The 16,019-nt window shown below is 52.0% G+C and overlaps 1 protein-coding gene across 1 annotated transcript in view; it reads right to left on the bottom strand.

Annotated features, from left to right (window-relative positions):
- Nucleotides 1–16,019, bottom strand: part of cpamd8 (C3 and PZP like alpha-2-macroglobulin domain containing 8) — a 119,661-nt gene continuing 103,642 nt past the window's right edge. Inside the window, exons 32-36 of the mRNA XM_086004339.1 lie at nucleotides 13,608–13,718; nucleotides 6,937–7,149; nucleotides 6,065–6,139; nucleotides 413–593; nucleotides 1–151 (exon numbers count right to left, since the gene is read on the bottom strand). Of these exons, the coding sequence (XP_085860465.1) occupies nucleotide 151; nucleotides 413–593; nucleotides 6,065–6,139; nucleotides 6,937–7,149; nucleotides 13,608–13,718 (581 nt within the window). The 3' untranslated portion in view covers nucleotides 1–150. The remainder of the gene's footprint in view (nucleotides 152–412; nucleotides 594–6,064; nucleotides 6,140–6,936; nucleotides 7,150–13,607; nucleotides 13,719–16,019) is intronic.

The raw sequence follows: 16,019 nt of genomic DNA on the forward strand, positions 1-16,019 counted from the left end.
ATAGTCGAGCCTATTTAATAGTTGGGTACGGATAATATTGTGCCGTCTTCAGCAACAGTGCTCGGTCCTTGGAACATATAAACACACATGTACAGGTCACAACATCCGTGTTCTCCGATTCCTCCTCTTCCCGTGCCTGAGAATCCGTAATCTGTCAGGGAGGAAACAGAACACAGTTTACCAGAGAGTCAGGACATGTTCACAGACACAGACAGACAGAGTCACACAGACAGACAGAGTCACACAGACAGACAGAGTCACACAGACAGACAGAGACACACAGACAGACAGAGACACACAGACAGACAGAGACACACAGACACAGAAGTAACGCTGGCTGTGACAGGAGTTTGTTCAATTGTGTCTTGTCCAGTTGCTCGGTGAGTGACTGCTGTTGGTTGCCGATAGTTACCATTCACTTTTCACTGGTCCCTTCTTCTGTTCTCCCTCTGCTCCCTGGCTCAGTCTCTCCATCTGATCTTCATTCATTTCCAACCCATCGTCCACATCAGATACAAACAGGTCTGGGTCATACTCGTAACTCGTCCCATAAGAGTAATAGGAAAGTTCTGATTGTGGCACAGTGACATCATCTGTGTGAGAGAGAGAGGGAGAGAGAGAGGAATAGAGTGAGAAAGGGTGAAATATAGGGAGAGGGAGATTGAAGCAGAGAAAGATACAGAGGGTGGGAAGGGCAGAGTGTGACAGAGGGAGGGAGGGAACGAGATTGAGAGAAATAAGAGAGATGGGAGGATAGTGACAGATAGAAAGATAGATAGTGGCAGAGAAAGTGTGTCAGAGAGAGGGGGGATTTAACAAAACACCATTAATAATGACTTGATAGGAGGCAATTTTTAAAGTATATTTAACATTGAAACTAAAGCCACAATTTCGAGAAATTGTCAAAAATGTAACCACCTTGAAGCTTTGGGCCAGAGCCGGGGGGGGAAAGAGTGTGTGCGTGGGCGAGTGCGGGGGCGCGAGGGGGAGCGCGGGGGGGGGGGGCGAGGGGGGGAGCGCGGGGGGAGTGTTCTTGCCCTGATTCTCAGTCACTGCCCGTGTGCTTGTGGAGCTGCAGTGAGGCTCTCTGGCCCCCGGGTGGAGCTCACGCTACAGTTTGGGCTGAAATTCTGTCCAGAGTTTGTGTAAAGTTGGTGCGAGGACAGAATGGGCAATTGTGTGAAAGGGTTAACGGCCCCGGGAGCTCTGCGTAAACAAGAAATCTGTTCAAGGTTTGAGGCTCCCTGTGCGTGTTTGGCTGATTTGAAAGTACTTTATTTACTGTGCCCTTGTCTCACGTTAATGGAATATTCAAGCACATCTACCCAACTCTCAAGCATCATCTGCAAAATACAACTTTAGCAGCATTGAAAATTTTTTTTAAAATTATTTTTGTTGGTGCCACATTGAAGCCCTGGGCCGTGCTGAGTTCGCTGATCGGAGCGCGGGGAACCCTGGGCCTCAGCCACTGTGCCGGGCACAGGAACATTCAACATTCAGGAGTCATTGCAACAGGAGGAGGCCATTCAGCCCCTCGAGCCTGCTCTGCCATTCTATCAGATCAGGGCTGATCTGTACCTCGGCTCCACCCGCCCGCCCTTGCTCCCTGACCCTCGATACCCTCGCCCAACAAATATCCATCAATCTCAGTTTTGACATTTTCAATTGACCCCCAGCCTCAACAGCTCTCTGGGGGGGGAGAGTTCCAGATTTCCACCCCCCTTTGTGTGAAGAAGTGCTTCCTGACATCACCCCTGAACGGCCTGGCTCTAATTTTAAGGTTCTGCCCCCTTGTTCTGGACTCCCCCCACCAGAGGAAATAGTTTCTCTCTCTCGACCCGATCAACTCCTTTAATCATCTTAAACACCTCGATCAGATCACCCCTTAATCTTCTAAACTCGAGGGAATACAAGCCCAGTCTGTGCAACCTGTCCTCGGAATTTAACCCTTTTAGCCCCGGTATCATTCTGGTGAATCTGCGCTGCCCCCCCTCCGAGGCCAAGATATCCTCCCGAGGGGCGGGGCCCAGAACGGAACCCAGTGTCCAAGTGGGGTCTGACCAGAGCTCGGTACAACAGAAGCTTCACTTCACCCACTTTGTATTCAGTCCCCTCGAGATAAAGACCAACATTCCATCAGCCTCTTAGACTACTTTATGAAGCTGCCCACGAGCTTTTAGTAATTTGTGTACAGGGGCACTCAAATCCCTTCGCTCCTCCACAGCTTCGAGTCTCTCACCATTAAGAACATATTCCGATTTATCTTTCCCTGATCCAAAGTGGATAACCTCACACTTCCCACTCAACAACTCATGCTTGGCAGAGAATGTGTGTTTGTGTATATCTGTGTGGGAGAGTGTGTGTGTGACGCCCCCTGCCTCCCCAGCTGGTGTCACTGGACAGTGATCAGGAGCAGGAACCCGGGCTGATTTCCCCTCTCTCTAGCCCAGGGGTCACTGGGCAGTGATCAGGAGCAGGAACCTTGGCTGATTTCCCCTCTCTCTAGCCCAGGGGTCACTGGACAGTGATCAGGAGCAGGAACCCTGGCTGATTTCCCCTCTCTCTAGCCCAGGGGTCACTGGGCAGTGATCAGGAGCAGGAACCTTGGCTGATTTCCCCTCTCTCTCTAGCCCAGGGGTCACTGGACAGTGATCAGGAGCAGGAACCTTGGCTGATTTCCCCTCTCTCTAACCCAGGGGTCACTGGACAGTGATCAGGAGCAGGAACCTTGGCTGATTTCCCCTCTCTCTAACCCAGGGGTCACTGGACAGTGATCAGGAGCAGGAACCTTGGCTGATTTCCCCTCTCTCTAGCCCAGGGGTCACTGGGCAGTGATCAGGAGCAGGAACCCTGGCTGATTTCCCCTCTCTCTAGCCCAGGGGTCACTGGACAGTGATCAGGAGCAGGAACCCTGGTTGATTTCCCCTCTCTCTAGCCCAGGGGTCACTGGACAGTGATCAGGAGCAGGAACCTTGGCTGATTTCCCCTCTCTCTAACCCAGGGGTCACTGGACAGTGATCAGGAGCAGGAACCTTGGCTGATTTCCCCTCTCTCTAACCCAGGGGTCACTGGACAGTGATCAGGAGCAGGAACCCTGGCTGATTTCCCCTCTCTCCAGCCCAGGGGTCACTGGACAGTGACCAGGAGCAGGAACCCTGGCTGATTTCCCCTCTCTCTAACCCAGGGGTCACTGGACAGTGACCAGGAGCAGGAACCCGGTCTGCCCTTACCCCTCTCTAATGCTGGGTCCCTGAGACCACTGGTAGTGCCAGTCTGAGATTAGCTAACCCGGCACCCAGGACCTCCCTGCTCTGTGCCTCGGTGCCCCACCGAGCAACGCGTTTACACACGGGACTGCCAGGCCGCAGGCGGCACATCTGGATAACATCCCCCAGAGAACGGCGGCTGCAGTTCAGAGCTGGGCTAACCTTTGTGAAGAGATTTTCAAAGGCACTGGGAGAACATGTTTAGTCGGGCTGTCATTCTGCGAAGCTGTTATTACACATCTGAGTTTTGATGGTATTTTAAAAATAGTTTATGGTCTGAGTTTACCTGCACTGTAATCATCCGAAAAATTAAAACTAAAAAAAGAAACTGCTTTAAATTAATCATTGTTTCCTTTTCACCTGCTCACAACAAAAAAAATCTCCTAACATCTTTGAAATCTTTAAATTGGTAGGGCTCGGGTTAAGGGGTGTCTGGGACGGTGCGGGTGGAGACACTTCAGCTGAGTGAGGGAAGGAACGCAGATAAGAGACTTGGCATCGCAGGCTGGAACGCTCAAGCACAGAGTGATTATCACTTAAATACCACATGTGGCGAGGCAGCCTCTGCCACACAGCTGGGATCAGCTTCACGCCCCACGCAAGCAAACTCCTTGTTGCCGAGGCTTTGCAGAGGGAGCCTGTTCGCGTTGACTGTAGGTGCGGCCTCAGACTCGCGCTCTCACTTGGATCATAGAATCAAACAGCACAGAAGGAGGCCATTCGGCCCATCAAGCCTTTGAACGAGCTTTCCAATTAGCCCCACTCCCCCCGGCTCTTTCCCCAGAGCCCTGCAAATTTTCCCCTTCAAGTATTTCTCCAATTCCCTTTTGAAACTTCTGTTGAATCTGCTTCCACCGCCCTTTCAGGCAGCGCGTTCCAGATCACAACAACTCGCTGCGTAAAAACATTCTCCTCATCTCCCCTCTGGTTCTTTTGCCGATTATCTTCAATCTGTGTCCTCTGGTTACCGACCCTCCTGCCACTGGAAACAGTTTCTCCTTATTTACTCCATCAAAACCTGCTTTTCTTGATATATATTAATGACTTGGATGTGGGTGTACAGGGCACAATTTCAAAATGTGCAGATGACACGAAACTTGGAAGTACAGTGAACAGTGAGGAGGAGAGTGACAGACTTCAGGAGGACATAGACAGGCTGGTGGAATGGGCGGACACGTGGCAGATGAAATTTAACGCTGAAAAGTGCGAAGTGATGCATTTTGGTAGAAAGAATGAGGAGAGGCAATGTAAACTAAAGGGTCCAATCCTAAAGGGGGTGCATGAACAGAGAGACCTGGGGGTATGTGGGCACAAATCGTTGAAGGTGGCAGGGCAGGTTGAGAGAGCAGTTAAAAAAGCTTACAGGATCCTGGGCTTCATAAATAGAGGCATCGAGTACAAAAGTGTGGAAATTATGATGAACCTTTATAAAACACTGGTTCGGCCCCAACTGGAGTATTGTGTCCAATTTTGGGCACCGCACTTTAGGAAGGATGTGAAGGCCTCAGAGAGGGTGCAGAAAAGATTCACGAGAATGATTCCAGGGATGAGGGACTTCAGTTACGTGGATAGACTGGAGAAACTGGGGTTGTTCTCCTTGGAGCAGAGAAGATTGAGAGGAGATTTGATCGAGGTGTTCAAAATCATGAAGGGTCTGGACCGAGTAGAGAGAAACTGTTCCCATTGGCGGAAGGGTCGAGAACCAGAGGACACAGATTTAAGGTGATTGGCAGAAGAGCCAAAGGCGACATGAGGAAAAACATTTTTACACAGCGAGTGGTTAGGATCTGGAATTCACTGCCTGAGAGGGTGGTGGAGGCAGACGCAATCGTGGCTTTCAAAAGGGAATGGGATAAGTACCTGAAAGAAAGAAATTTGCAGGGCTCCGGGGAAAGGGCGGGGGAGGGGGACTGGCTGAAGTGCTCGTGCAGAGAGCCGGCACGGGCTCGACGGGCCGAATGGCCTCCTTCCATACTGCAACCATTCTATGATTCTATGAAAACCCCTCGTGATTTTGAACACCTCTATCAAATCTCCCCTTAACATTCTCTGCTCCAAGGAGAACAATCCCAGCTTCTCCAGTCTCTGCACTGAGCTGTTACTACACATTCCGAGTTTTGATTGTTTTCTGAAATAGTTCAAGCTCTGATTTTTCCTATGCTGTAACCATCTGCAAAACACTGAAAATGTTTTGTTGTTGTGTCAGGGAGTCTGTGTTTTGGGGTCTGCATGTTTGGTTGAATTCCTGCACGGAGGCAAAGTCACCCCTCCCACCTCAGGTTAACCTCTCGCGTCTTGTGAACCTCTTTGATTGACAGTCTAACACCTGAACATCTCCACAGACACTGCCCGCGGGGGGCGGGGGGCAGTTTGACCCATCCATGTCTCATCTTCCTCCCCAGGATATGATGACCCTCTCCCCGACTCGACCTTCTCCCTCCCTGATGTTGCCGACTCTCACCAGGGTACAGGCTGCACGGGCACCCTCGGTTACCTCAGCCCGCGGTGTGTGTCGGCAGGATGTTCGCCTGTGGAGGCGGCGCCGGTATCACGGCCAAGCCCCAATCTTGTCCCCCCGCCCTCCCACAAAGGTCGGGCTGGGTCAATGGGCGGCCTCCGAGGGTGGGAACCCTGGCCGATTCACCACTTGCCTCTGCCCCGCTCGCGCTCAGCACTGGACCGGGAGACGCTCCTGCCCTGTGTGGGGGCAGTGCTGCACAAGGCACTCGCCAACTGGCCGGTCCCACTGGGAGCCCAGGGGTTAACCGCGGGCACGCTGAGTAGCGGCTGAGACTTACCAGCTTGGCTGTGTTCCGTCAGCGGCAGCTTCGCCGGCGATGCCACGGGCTCGCTTGCTCCAGGGATGGTGTCCACTGTGGGGAGGAAGCAGAGGTCAAAGGTCAGCCTACTGTCCTGGCTCAGGGAGTGCCTGCCAATATTCAACATCAAATAAGGACCATCGGATCCTCATCCCGAACCCAGGGGACACCCTCATCCCGAACCCAGGGGACACCCTCATCCCGAACCCAGGGGACACCCTCATCACGAACCCAGGGGACACCCTCATCCCGAACCCAGGGGACACCCTCATCCCGAACCCAGGGGACACCCTCATCCCGAACCCAGGGGACACCCTCAGCCCAGCTGGGCTGAAGTCCATCCCAAATATGGAGAGTTGATATCTATCCCACTGTACAATGAGAGACACACAGACAGAGGGAGAGAGAGACAGGCCGAGAGAGAGAGAGAGACAGGTTTTGAGAGAGAGAGAGAGAGAGACAGGTTGAGAGAGAGAGACAGGTTGAGAGAGAGAGAGAGAGAGAGAGAGACGGGGGCAGCGGGAAAGAGAACTAGAGAGAGAGAGAGAGAGAGAGAGAGACGGGTTGAGAGAGAGAGACATGTAGCTGGAGAGAAGGAGATAGACAGGGGCAGCGGGAAAGAGAACTAGAGACAGAGAGAGAGAGAGAGGAGATAGACAGAGAAAAAGACCAACCCTATCTGATCGGTTTGCCCTGAATTTGCCGGCCCCATGATTTAGTCCCCGAGACACACGGTCTCCATCCGACAGCGACCTTTAACCCCGCTGCTTGGCTCAAATTGAGCTCAGGTCCCGGAGTTGACCAATCGCTGTTTGGTGGTAAAGTTCGAGTGTGAACCGAGGGTCTCTTACTGGAGGGGCACTGTGACACGGGGACCTGCTCGATTCGGGTGTTGTTTCGACATGTCGCCACCTCCATCTGACACTGGTTCCGATACAGAACTCCGTCGGAGCCACACACGGGCGTCCCATCGAAGCCACAGTCACGGTAACACGCGCAGAGCTCGTAGCGTTCCTCCTCCAGACAGTCATACACATTCTTACAGGTGCCAGACTGGACGAACCCTACAATAAACACAAAGAGCATTAAACAACCCAACTGGCCCAACTCATTTTGATCTTGTCCTGTCCTGTTAGCCCTGTCGGAGGACCAGGTTCTTCCTCTGGTCAGCCGGGGGGGGGATGGGCTGGGCTCCATCACACCAATAACAACAACAACCTGCATTTATATAGCACCTGTCTCTCTCTCTTGGCCCGTATCCAGTAAAATGTCCCAGGGCGCTTCACAGGAACGATTATCAAACAAAATTTGACACCGAGTCACATAAGAAATTAGGACAGGTGACCAAAAGCTCGGTCAGAGGTGTTAAGCAGCATTTGAAAGGAGGGAGAGAGGCGGAGAGGTTTAGGGAGGGAATTCCAGAGCTCGGGGCCTCGGCCGTTGAAGGCACGGCCGCCAATGGCGGAGCGATTCAAATCGGGGGATACGCAAGAGGCCAGAATTGGAGGAGTGCAGAGATCTCGGAGAGTTGTAGGCGCTACAGAAATGCAAGTCTTTCTCTCCTTTTCTTTTCAGAAAGCACTTACTGCATTTCTCTAGCGCCTTTCACCACCTCAGGACGTCCCAAAGCGCTTTACAGCCAATGAAGTACTTTTTGACGTGCAGTCACCGTTGTAATGTGGGAAACGTTAGCAGCCAATTTGTGCACAGCAAGCTCCCACAAACAGCAATGAAATAAATCAGCAGATAATCTGTTTTAGGTCATTCAGTCCCATTGTACAGAATCCCAACGGACCAAACCCCTTCCCATTTACTCCCATGGGATAGAATGTCTGATCCAAGCAGGACAATGCTTAATAAAATCCTGATCCAAAGGAACATTGATCCCAACAGCAAATCCACTGTCAGATTTAATCTCCAGCACCAAATCCTCTCTCTCAATGGCCTGGTTGGTTAAGGCATTGCCCAGTGAGCCATATGGATGAGAAGGTCACAGTTCAATCCTAAGTTAGCTCTCAGTCGGAGGCCGTGATTGGTTTACACCTGTTGGCCTCAGTACCCTGGCCTAGTGAGGGGAAACTCATCCAGGATTCCAGCTCCTGACAGCTGTCCAGTGACTATCGTGTGCAGTTTTGGTCGTCTTATCTGAGGAAGGATGTTCTTGCCATGGAGGGAGTGCAGCGAAGATTCACCAGACTGATACCTGGGATGGCAGGAATGACGTATGAGGAGAGATTGGGTCGATTGGGCTTGTACTCGCTGGAGTTTAGAAGAATGAGAGGGGATCTCATTGAAACTTATAAAATTCTGACAGGACTGGACAGACTAGATGCAGGAAGGATGTTCCCGATGGTCGGGGAGTCCAGAACCAGGGGTCACAGTCTAAGGATAAGGGGTAAGCCATTTAGGACAGAGGTGAGGAGGAATTTCTTCACCCAGAGAGTGGTGAACCTGTGGAATTCTCTACCACAGAAGGCAGTGGAGGCCAATTCATTAAATATATTCAAGAAGGAGTTAGATATATTTCTTGAGGCTAAAGGGATCAAGGGATATGGGGAGAAAGCAGGGACAGGGTACTGAATTTGGATGATCAGCCATGATCTCATTAAATGGCGGAGCAGGCTCGAGGGGCCGAATGGCCTACTCCTGCTCCTATCTTCTATGTTTCTATGAAAAGATGTGTGCGCGTGAATGAATATTGGGTTGAAAACAGGACTGGGCACAGACATGGAGCTCCCTACAGTCGAGGTTTCCGGATGAAGCACGGTAACTTGGGGCCAGGTATAGGAGGGCGGTCACTCCAGCCAGTGCCTGTGGGACTCGGGCCTTTGCTCCACATCCCTCGATACCCTGACCCAGCAAAAATCTGTCCATCTCAGTTCGGAAAGCTCCAACTGACCCCCAGCCTCGACAGCATTTTGGGGAGCGAGTTCCAGATTTCCACCCCCCTTTGTGTGAAGAAGTGCTTCCTGACATCACCCCTGAACGGCCTGGCTCTAATTTTAAGGTTCTGCCCCCTTGTTCTGGACTCCCCCCCACCAGAGGAAATAGTTCCTCTCTCTCGACCCCATCAACTCCTTTAATCATCTTAAACACCTCGATTAGATCACCCCTTAATCTTCTAAACTCAAGGGAATACAAGCCCAGTCTGTGCAGCCTGTCCTCGGAATTTAACCCTTTCAGCCCCGGTATCATTCTGGTGAATCTGCGCTGCCCCCCCCCCCCCCTCCGAGGCCAGTACAGTATGTCCTTCCCGAGGTGCGGTACATCGGTGGGGAAATCCTTCTCGTGTCTGTTTAAAGATGTTAGCGACTGGTGATGGAAGGCTAGAGGTTGCATGGGAGTCTTTGTTTATAATTTTATTATGAGCGGTGCGGTTGTCATGGTGACAGGAACTGCTGGATTATGCCCGAGGGGTGTTTCCAAAACACAGCAGAACTTTCTTGGTTACATCATTGGGGCAGCTGCAGTCAGCACTGCCCGACAGCGCTCCACTGTGACTGCCACACTCCTCGAGAGATCAAGATGTGTGACGGCTCATTTACCAAGGAATGCACTTACAATTTCCAGTGCACTCCCTCTCCTGTACTAACCCAGTCCCGTTCACCCATCACCCCCTGGGCTCGCTGACCTACATTGCCTCCCGGTCCGGCAACGCCTCGATATTAAAATTCTCATCCTTGTGTTCAAATCCCTCGCCCCTCCCTATCTCTGTAACCTCCTCCAGCCCTACAATCCCCTGTGATCTCTGCGCTCCTCCAATTCTGGCCTCTTGAGCATCCCCCGATTTCCATCGCTCCACCACTGGCGGCCGTGCCTTCAGCTGCCTGGAATTCCCTCCCTAAACCTCTCCGCCTCTCTCTCCTCCTTTAAGACGCTCCTTAAAACCCATCGCTTCGACCCAGCTTCTGGTCACGTGTCCTAATATCACCTTATGTGGCTCGGTGTCAAATTTTGTTTGATAATCGCTCCTGTGAAGCGCCTTGGGACATTCAACCATGGGGGGCACTACCACGGCGAGGGATCCTGTCCTCAGCTGGTGCCCACACACGGGCACTTTCCAGCGGGGAGGAGGGGTGGCGTCATTGGGCAGTGATCAGGAGCTGGAACCCTGGCTGATTTGCGAGTCCAGTGGCTTGAAGATCAATAGTTGTGTCCCGATTAACACTCCCGAGATCAGCCAGCCCAAAGATGAATGAAAGATTTGTATTTCTCCAGCGCCTTTCACCACCTCAGGACGTCTCAAAGCGCTTCACAGCCAATGAAGTACTTTTGAAGTGTAGTCACTGTTGTAATGTAGGAAACGCAGCAGCCAATTTGCGCACAGCAAGCTCCCACAAGCAGCAATGTGACAATGACCAGATCATGTTTTTTAGTGATGTTGGTTGAGGGATAAATATTGGCCCCAGGACACCGGGGAGAACTCCCCTGCTCTTCTTCAAAATAGTGGCCGTGGGATCTTTTACGTTCACCTGAGAGTGTAGACGGGGCTTCGGTTTATTGTCTCATCCGAAAAAGGCACCTCCGACAGTGCGGCACTCCCTCAGCACTGCACTGGGAGTGTCGGCCTGGATTATGTGCTCAAGTCTCTGGAGTGGGACTCGAACCCACGACCTTCTGACTCAGAGCTGCCCACTGAGCCACGGCTGACACTCGGAATCAGGGGATTCCTAGTCTTTGTGAACTGACGAAAATGCCGGAGAGAGAAAAACTGGTCCATGGAGCCTGTACCACGTGGTCCAGTACCACACAGGATGGTACTACTACCCACTGAGTGATTGTGGGAGGAATGGGGCAAGGGGGAGGAATCGGGGTGGAAGGGGTCTGAGGAATGCTACTTCCTGCTTTCCTTGTGAATTTTATGAGCTTGTTTCTTAATTAATGTTCCCCTCATTCCTCAACAATGTCACGTTCTGACTGGAGGGAACAAAGCTGCTGCCGCCCGGGCCCGAACCATCCAGCAGTAATTTGTTGTTATTATATCGGACTGTGTTTCATTAGCTCCCAGTTGACAGCTATGAGGTAAGTTTTAAAGAAAGCAGAACGCCACCAAACAGAACCAGACCCAGGCCATAAACTACCTGTAATGAGGAGGTCCAGCCTTGGCAAGCCTGCCTTGTAAATGAATACCCCGGCGAGGAGTCTGCCCTCAGGCTGCAGCATGCTGAGCAAGGGCCTGGCTTGGCAGTCTGCCTCCGCATCAGGAGACCGGGCTGTAAATTGTCCACGGGTTCCAGGGACAGGTCGCAACACGAGTCGATTGACTTGTTTACAATGATCTTCAGGCAACGGTGGGGGAGGGGCGGGGGGTGCAGGGAGAGGCGGGGAGACACAGCACAAACTTCCCAAGGGCTCAGCTCTGACAGAGCTCAGTCACGAACTCTCGGCAGCCGGTCCGGGGCCTAGCAACAGGCCTGTGCCAGTTGTCGGGAGCGTCGTCACCTGGGTCATAGTGCAGTGGGCCAGAATCATTTCAGTTACTGACTTAACACAACAATCTTTGGAAAAAAACAAAGCATTTGTTTCCAACTTCAAACAGAGAGTAATCCACAGCCCACTGACACCCTCCAGTGCCTCCGCCGCATTTATTCACAGACATTTGTTCCTCAATATGAATTCTTGACATTAGACTTTTAAATATATACGGGGGTTAAGGGCATGTGTCAATTTCTTCCAATAAAAAGTCTTTTGTCCGTATTTACAATGGAAACTTTCTATGTAAACTTGTCACGCTGTGATGACACCCTCCGGCCAGTGGAGTCGCTGCAGTGACACGTTTACATAGACAATTTCCATTGTAAATGTAGGCACAGGAACTTATGGTGTCAGAAGTTTCATAAGGACTTAAGCCCCGATTTTAATTGGGCGTAGGAGTCGGTTGGCCGGTCAACACTTCCCACCAGCCCCTGCCCGACCCCCTGACCTCCACAGTGAGAGGTCCGGACGATTTTAACTCCCGGGCCTCATGTGCTTGTTCCCGGTCAGTTGCCTGCTCGAAACCGGTGGGGAGCCACAGCTCACGGAAGCTGAATTTCGGGTATGGGTTTGAGATTCTTGAAACTCATTCCATGCCTGTGTGCTGCGGTCCATTTGCTCGGGTCGAGTGCTGCAGGGTTCTACAAGCTGGACATCCCAAAGCACTTCACAGCCGATTCACTACTTTCTGAAGTGTGGTCACTGTTGTAATGTAGGAAACGCGGCAGCCAATCTGCGCACAGCAAGCTCCCACAAACAGCAATGAGATAAACGACCAGATCATCTGTTTTCAGTGATGTTGATTGAGGGATAAATATCGGCCCCAGGACACCGGGGAGAACTCCCCCTGCTCTTCTTCCAATAGTGGCCATGGGATCTTTTTCATCCACCCGAGGGGGCAGACGGGGCCTCGGTTTAACGTCTCATTTGAATGACGGCACCTCCGACAGCGCCAGTGATAGATTCGAACTTTGCACCATAATAACTATGGATCCAGAAGCCCAGTGTCTCTGGCACTGGATCAGCAGTGAGTTACAATCCCACCAGGGCAAGTTGTGAAATTGAACTCAATAAATCTGGTAATTTGTGGGCTGGCACCAGGAATAGGAGCACAAAAGCTTCCAGATTGCCATAAAAACCCAACTGGTTCACTCATGTCCTTGAGAGAAGCGAGGCTACTCTCCCTACTTGTGACTCCAGTCCCACTTAACACCCTCTGAAGAGGCCAGAAACTCACCCAGTTATAAACAAATCGCTACAAACCTCGATTGAAGAACATTGGATGGACCCTATCAGTAATGAGCCAGGCACTGTACGGGGAGGTATCCTCAGCTTAACCATCTCCAGCTGCTTCATCAATGACCTTCCCCCTTCATCATATGGTCAGGACTGGGGCTGTTCAGCTCCATTCACAACTCCTCTGATAATGAAGTAGCCCATGCCAGCCTACAGCAGGACCTGGACAACATCTAGACTTGGGCTGACAAGTGGCAGGTAATGACCATCTCGATCGAGAGAAATCCCAGCCACCTCCCCTTGACTTTCAACAGCAGCCTCATCACTGGACGCCCCCCCCTCCTCCCACCATCAACATCTTGGGGGCCACCACTGTCCAGGAGCTGAACTGGACCAACCATATCACCATTGTGACCACAAGAGCAGGACAGGGAGGTGCTCCGTGATGAGGGGCTCACCTCCTGACCTCTCAATCCCTCTCCACTCTACAAGGTTCAAGTCAGGGATGTGATGGAAACTTGCCACTCACCTGGGCAGGTGCAGCCTCAACAACACTCACAAAACTTGGCACCGCCCAGGGCCGAGCAGTACAACTGATGGACCCCCTGCCACTGGACCCAGTATCCACTCCCACCACCACCAGCGCACCATGGCTGCAGCGTTTACAATCAACGGGATGCACTACAGCAACTCACCAAGGTTACTTCAACAGTACCGCCCTTCCCCACGGCCCCGAGAACAAATCGTTCACTTCGAAAAAGGCCCTTTGGTGGCATAATTCTTAAATTCTCGATCGGGTTTGAGTACATACCTATCCACTGATTGGCTGAGCTTTCTACCTCATTGCAGGTGGTCCCATCGCACAGCTCGCGAGCCAGGGGGCTCGTTTCACTCACGTTGTAAAACCGCGTCGCTTCAAATGCTGCAGGAGCAAGAATATCATCAATGCCCACATCCGATTGTACACACTGCATCATCCAGTGCAGAGACACTGCACACACGGCATCATCCAGTGCAGAGACACTGCACACACTGCATCATCCAGTGCAGAGACACTGCACACACTGCATCATCCAGTGCAGAGACACTGCACACACTGCATCATCCAGTGCAGAGACACTGCACACACGGCATCATCCAGTGTAGAGACACTGCACACACGGCATCATCCTGTGCAGAGACACGGCACATACTGCATCATCCAGTGCAGACACTGCACACACTGCATCATTCAGTGCAGACACTGCACACACTGCATCATCCAGTGCAGAGACACGGCACACTGCATCATTCAGTGCAGAGACACTGCACACTGCATCATTCAGTGCAGAGACACTGCACACACTGCATCATCCAGTGCAGAGACACTGCACACACTGCATCATCCTGTGCAGAGACACTGCACACACTGCATCATCCAGTGCAGAGACACTGCACACACTGCATCATCCTGTGCAGAGACACTGCACACACTGCATCACAGTGCAGAGACACTGCACGCACTGCATCATCCAGTGCAGAGACACTGCACGCACTGCATCATCCAGTGCAGAGACACTGCACACACTGCATCATTCAGTGCAGAGACACTGCACACACTGCATCATCCAGTGCAGAGACACTGCACACACTGCATCATCCAGTGCAGAGACACTGCACACACTGCATCATCCTGTGCAGAGACACTGCACACACTGCATCATCCAGTGCAGAGACACTGCACACACTGCATCATCCAGTGCAGAGACACTGCACACACTGCATCATCCTGTGCAGAGACACTGCACACACTGCATCATCCAGTGCAGAGACACTGCACACACTGCATCATCCAGTGCAGAGACACTGCACACACTGCATCATCCTGTGCAGAGACACTGCACACACTGCATCATCCAGTGCAGAGACACTGCACACACTGCATCATCCAGTGCAGAGACACTGCACACACTGAATCATCCAGTGCAGAGACACTGCACACACTGCATCATCCAGTGCAGAGACACTGCACACACTGCATCATTCAGTGCAGAGACACTGCACACACTGCATCATTCAGTGCAGAGACACTGCACACACTGCATCATCCAGTGCAGAGACACTGCACACACTGCATCATCCTGTGCAGAGACACTGCACACACTGCATCATCCTGTGCAGAGACACTGCACACACTGCATCATCCAGTGCAGAGACACTGCACACACTGCATCATTCAGTGCAGAGACACTGCACACACTGCATCATTCAGTGCAGAGACACTGCACACACTGCATCATCCAGTGCAGAGACACTGCACACACTGCATCATCCTGTGCAGAGACACTGCACACACTGCATCATCCAGTGCAGAGACACTGCACACACTGCATCATCCAGTGCAGAGACACTGCACACACTGCATCATCCAGTGCAGAGACACTGCACACTGCATCATCCAGTGCAGAGACACTGCACACACTGCATCATCCAGTGCAGAGACACTGCACACTGCATCATCCAGTGCAGAGACACTGCACACTGCATCATCCTGTGCAGAGACACTGCACACACTGCATCATCCTGTGCAGAGACACTGCACACACTGCATCATCCAGTGCAGAGACACTGCACACTGCATCATCCAGTGCAGAGACACTGCACACTGCATCATCCAGTGCAGAGACACTGCACACTGCATCATCCAGTGCAGAGACACTGCACACACTGCATCATCCAGTGCAGAGACACTGCACACTGCATCATCCAGTGCAGAGACACTGCACACTGCATCATCCAGTGCAGAGACACTGCACACTGCATCATCCTGTGCAGAGACACTGCACACACTGCATCATCCTGTGCAGAGACACTGCACACACTGCATCATCCAGTGCAGAGACACTGCACACTGCATCATCCAGTGCAGAGACACTGCACACACTGCATCATCCAGTGCAGAGACACTGCACACACTGCATCATCCTGTGCAGAGACACTGCACACACTGCATCATCCAGTGCAGAGACACTGCACACACTGCATCATCCTGTGCAGAGACACTGCACACACTGCATCATCCTGTGCAGAGACACTGCACACACTGCATCATCCAGTGCAGAGACACTGCACACACTGCATCATCCAGTGCAGAGACACTGCACACACTGCATCATCCTGTGCAGAGACACTGCACACACTGCATCATCCAGTGCAGAGACACTGCACACACTGCATCATCCAG

Source organism: Somniosus microcephalus, chromosome 13 (assembly GCF_052327205.1).
Source record: "Somniosus microcephalus isolate GS21.2 chromosome 13, FLI_Smic_1.0, whole genome shotgun sequence".
Taxonomy (NCBI): Eukaryota; Metazoa; Chordata; class Chondrichthyes; order Squaliformes; family Somniosidae; genus Somniosus; species Somniosus microcephalus.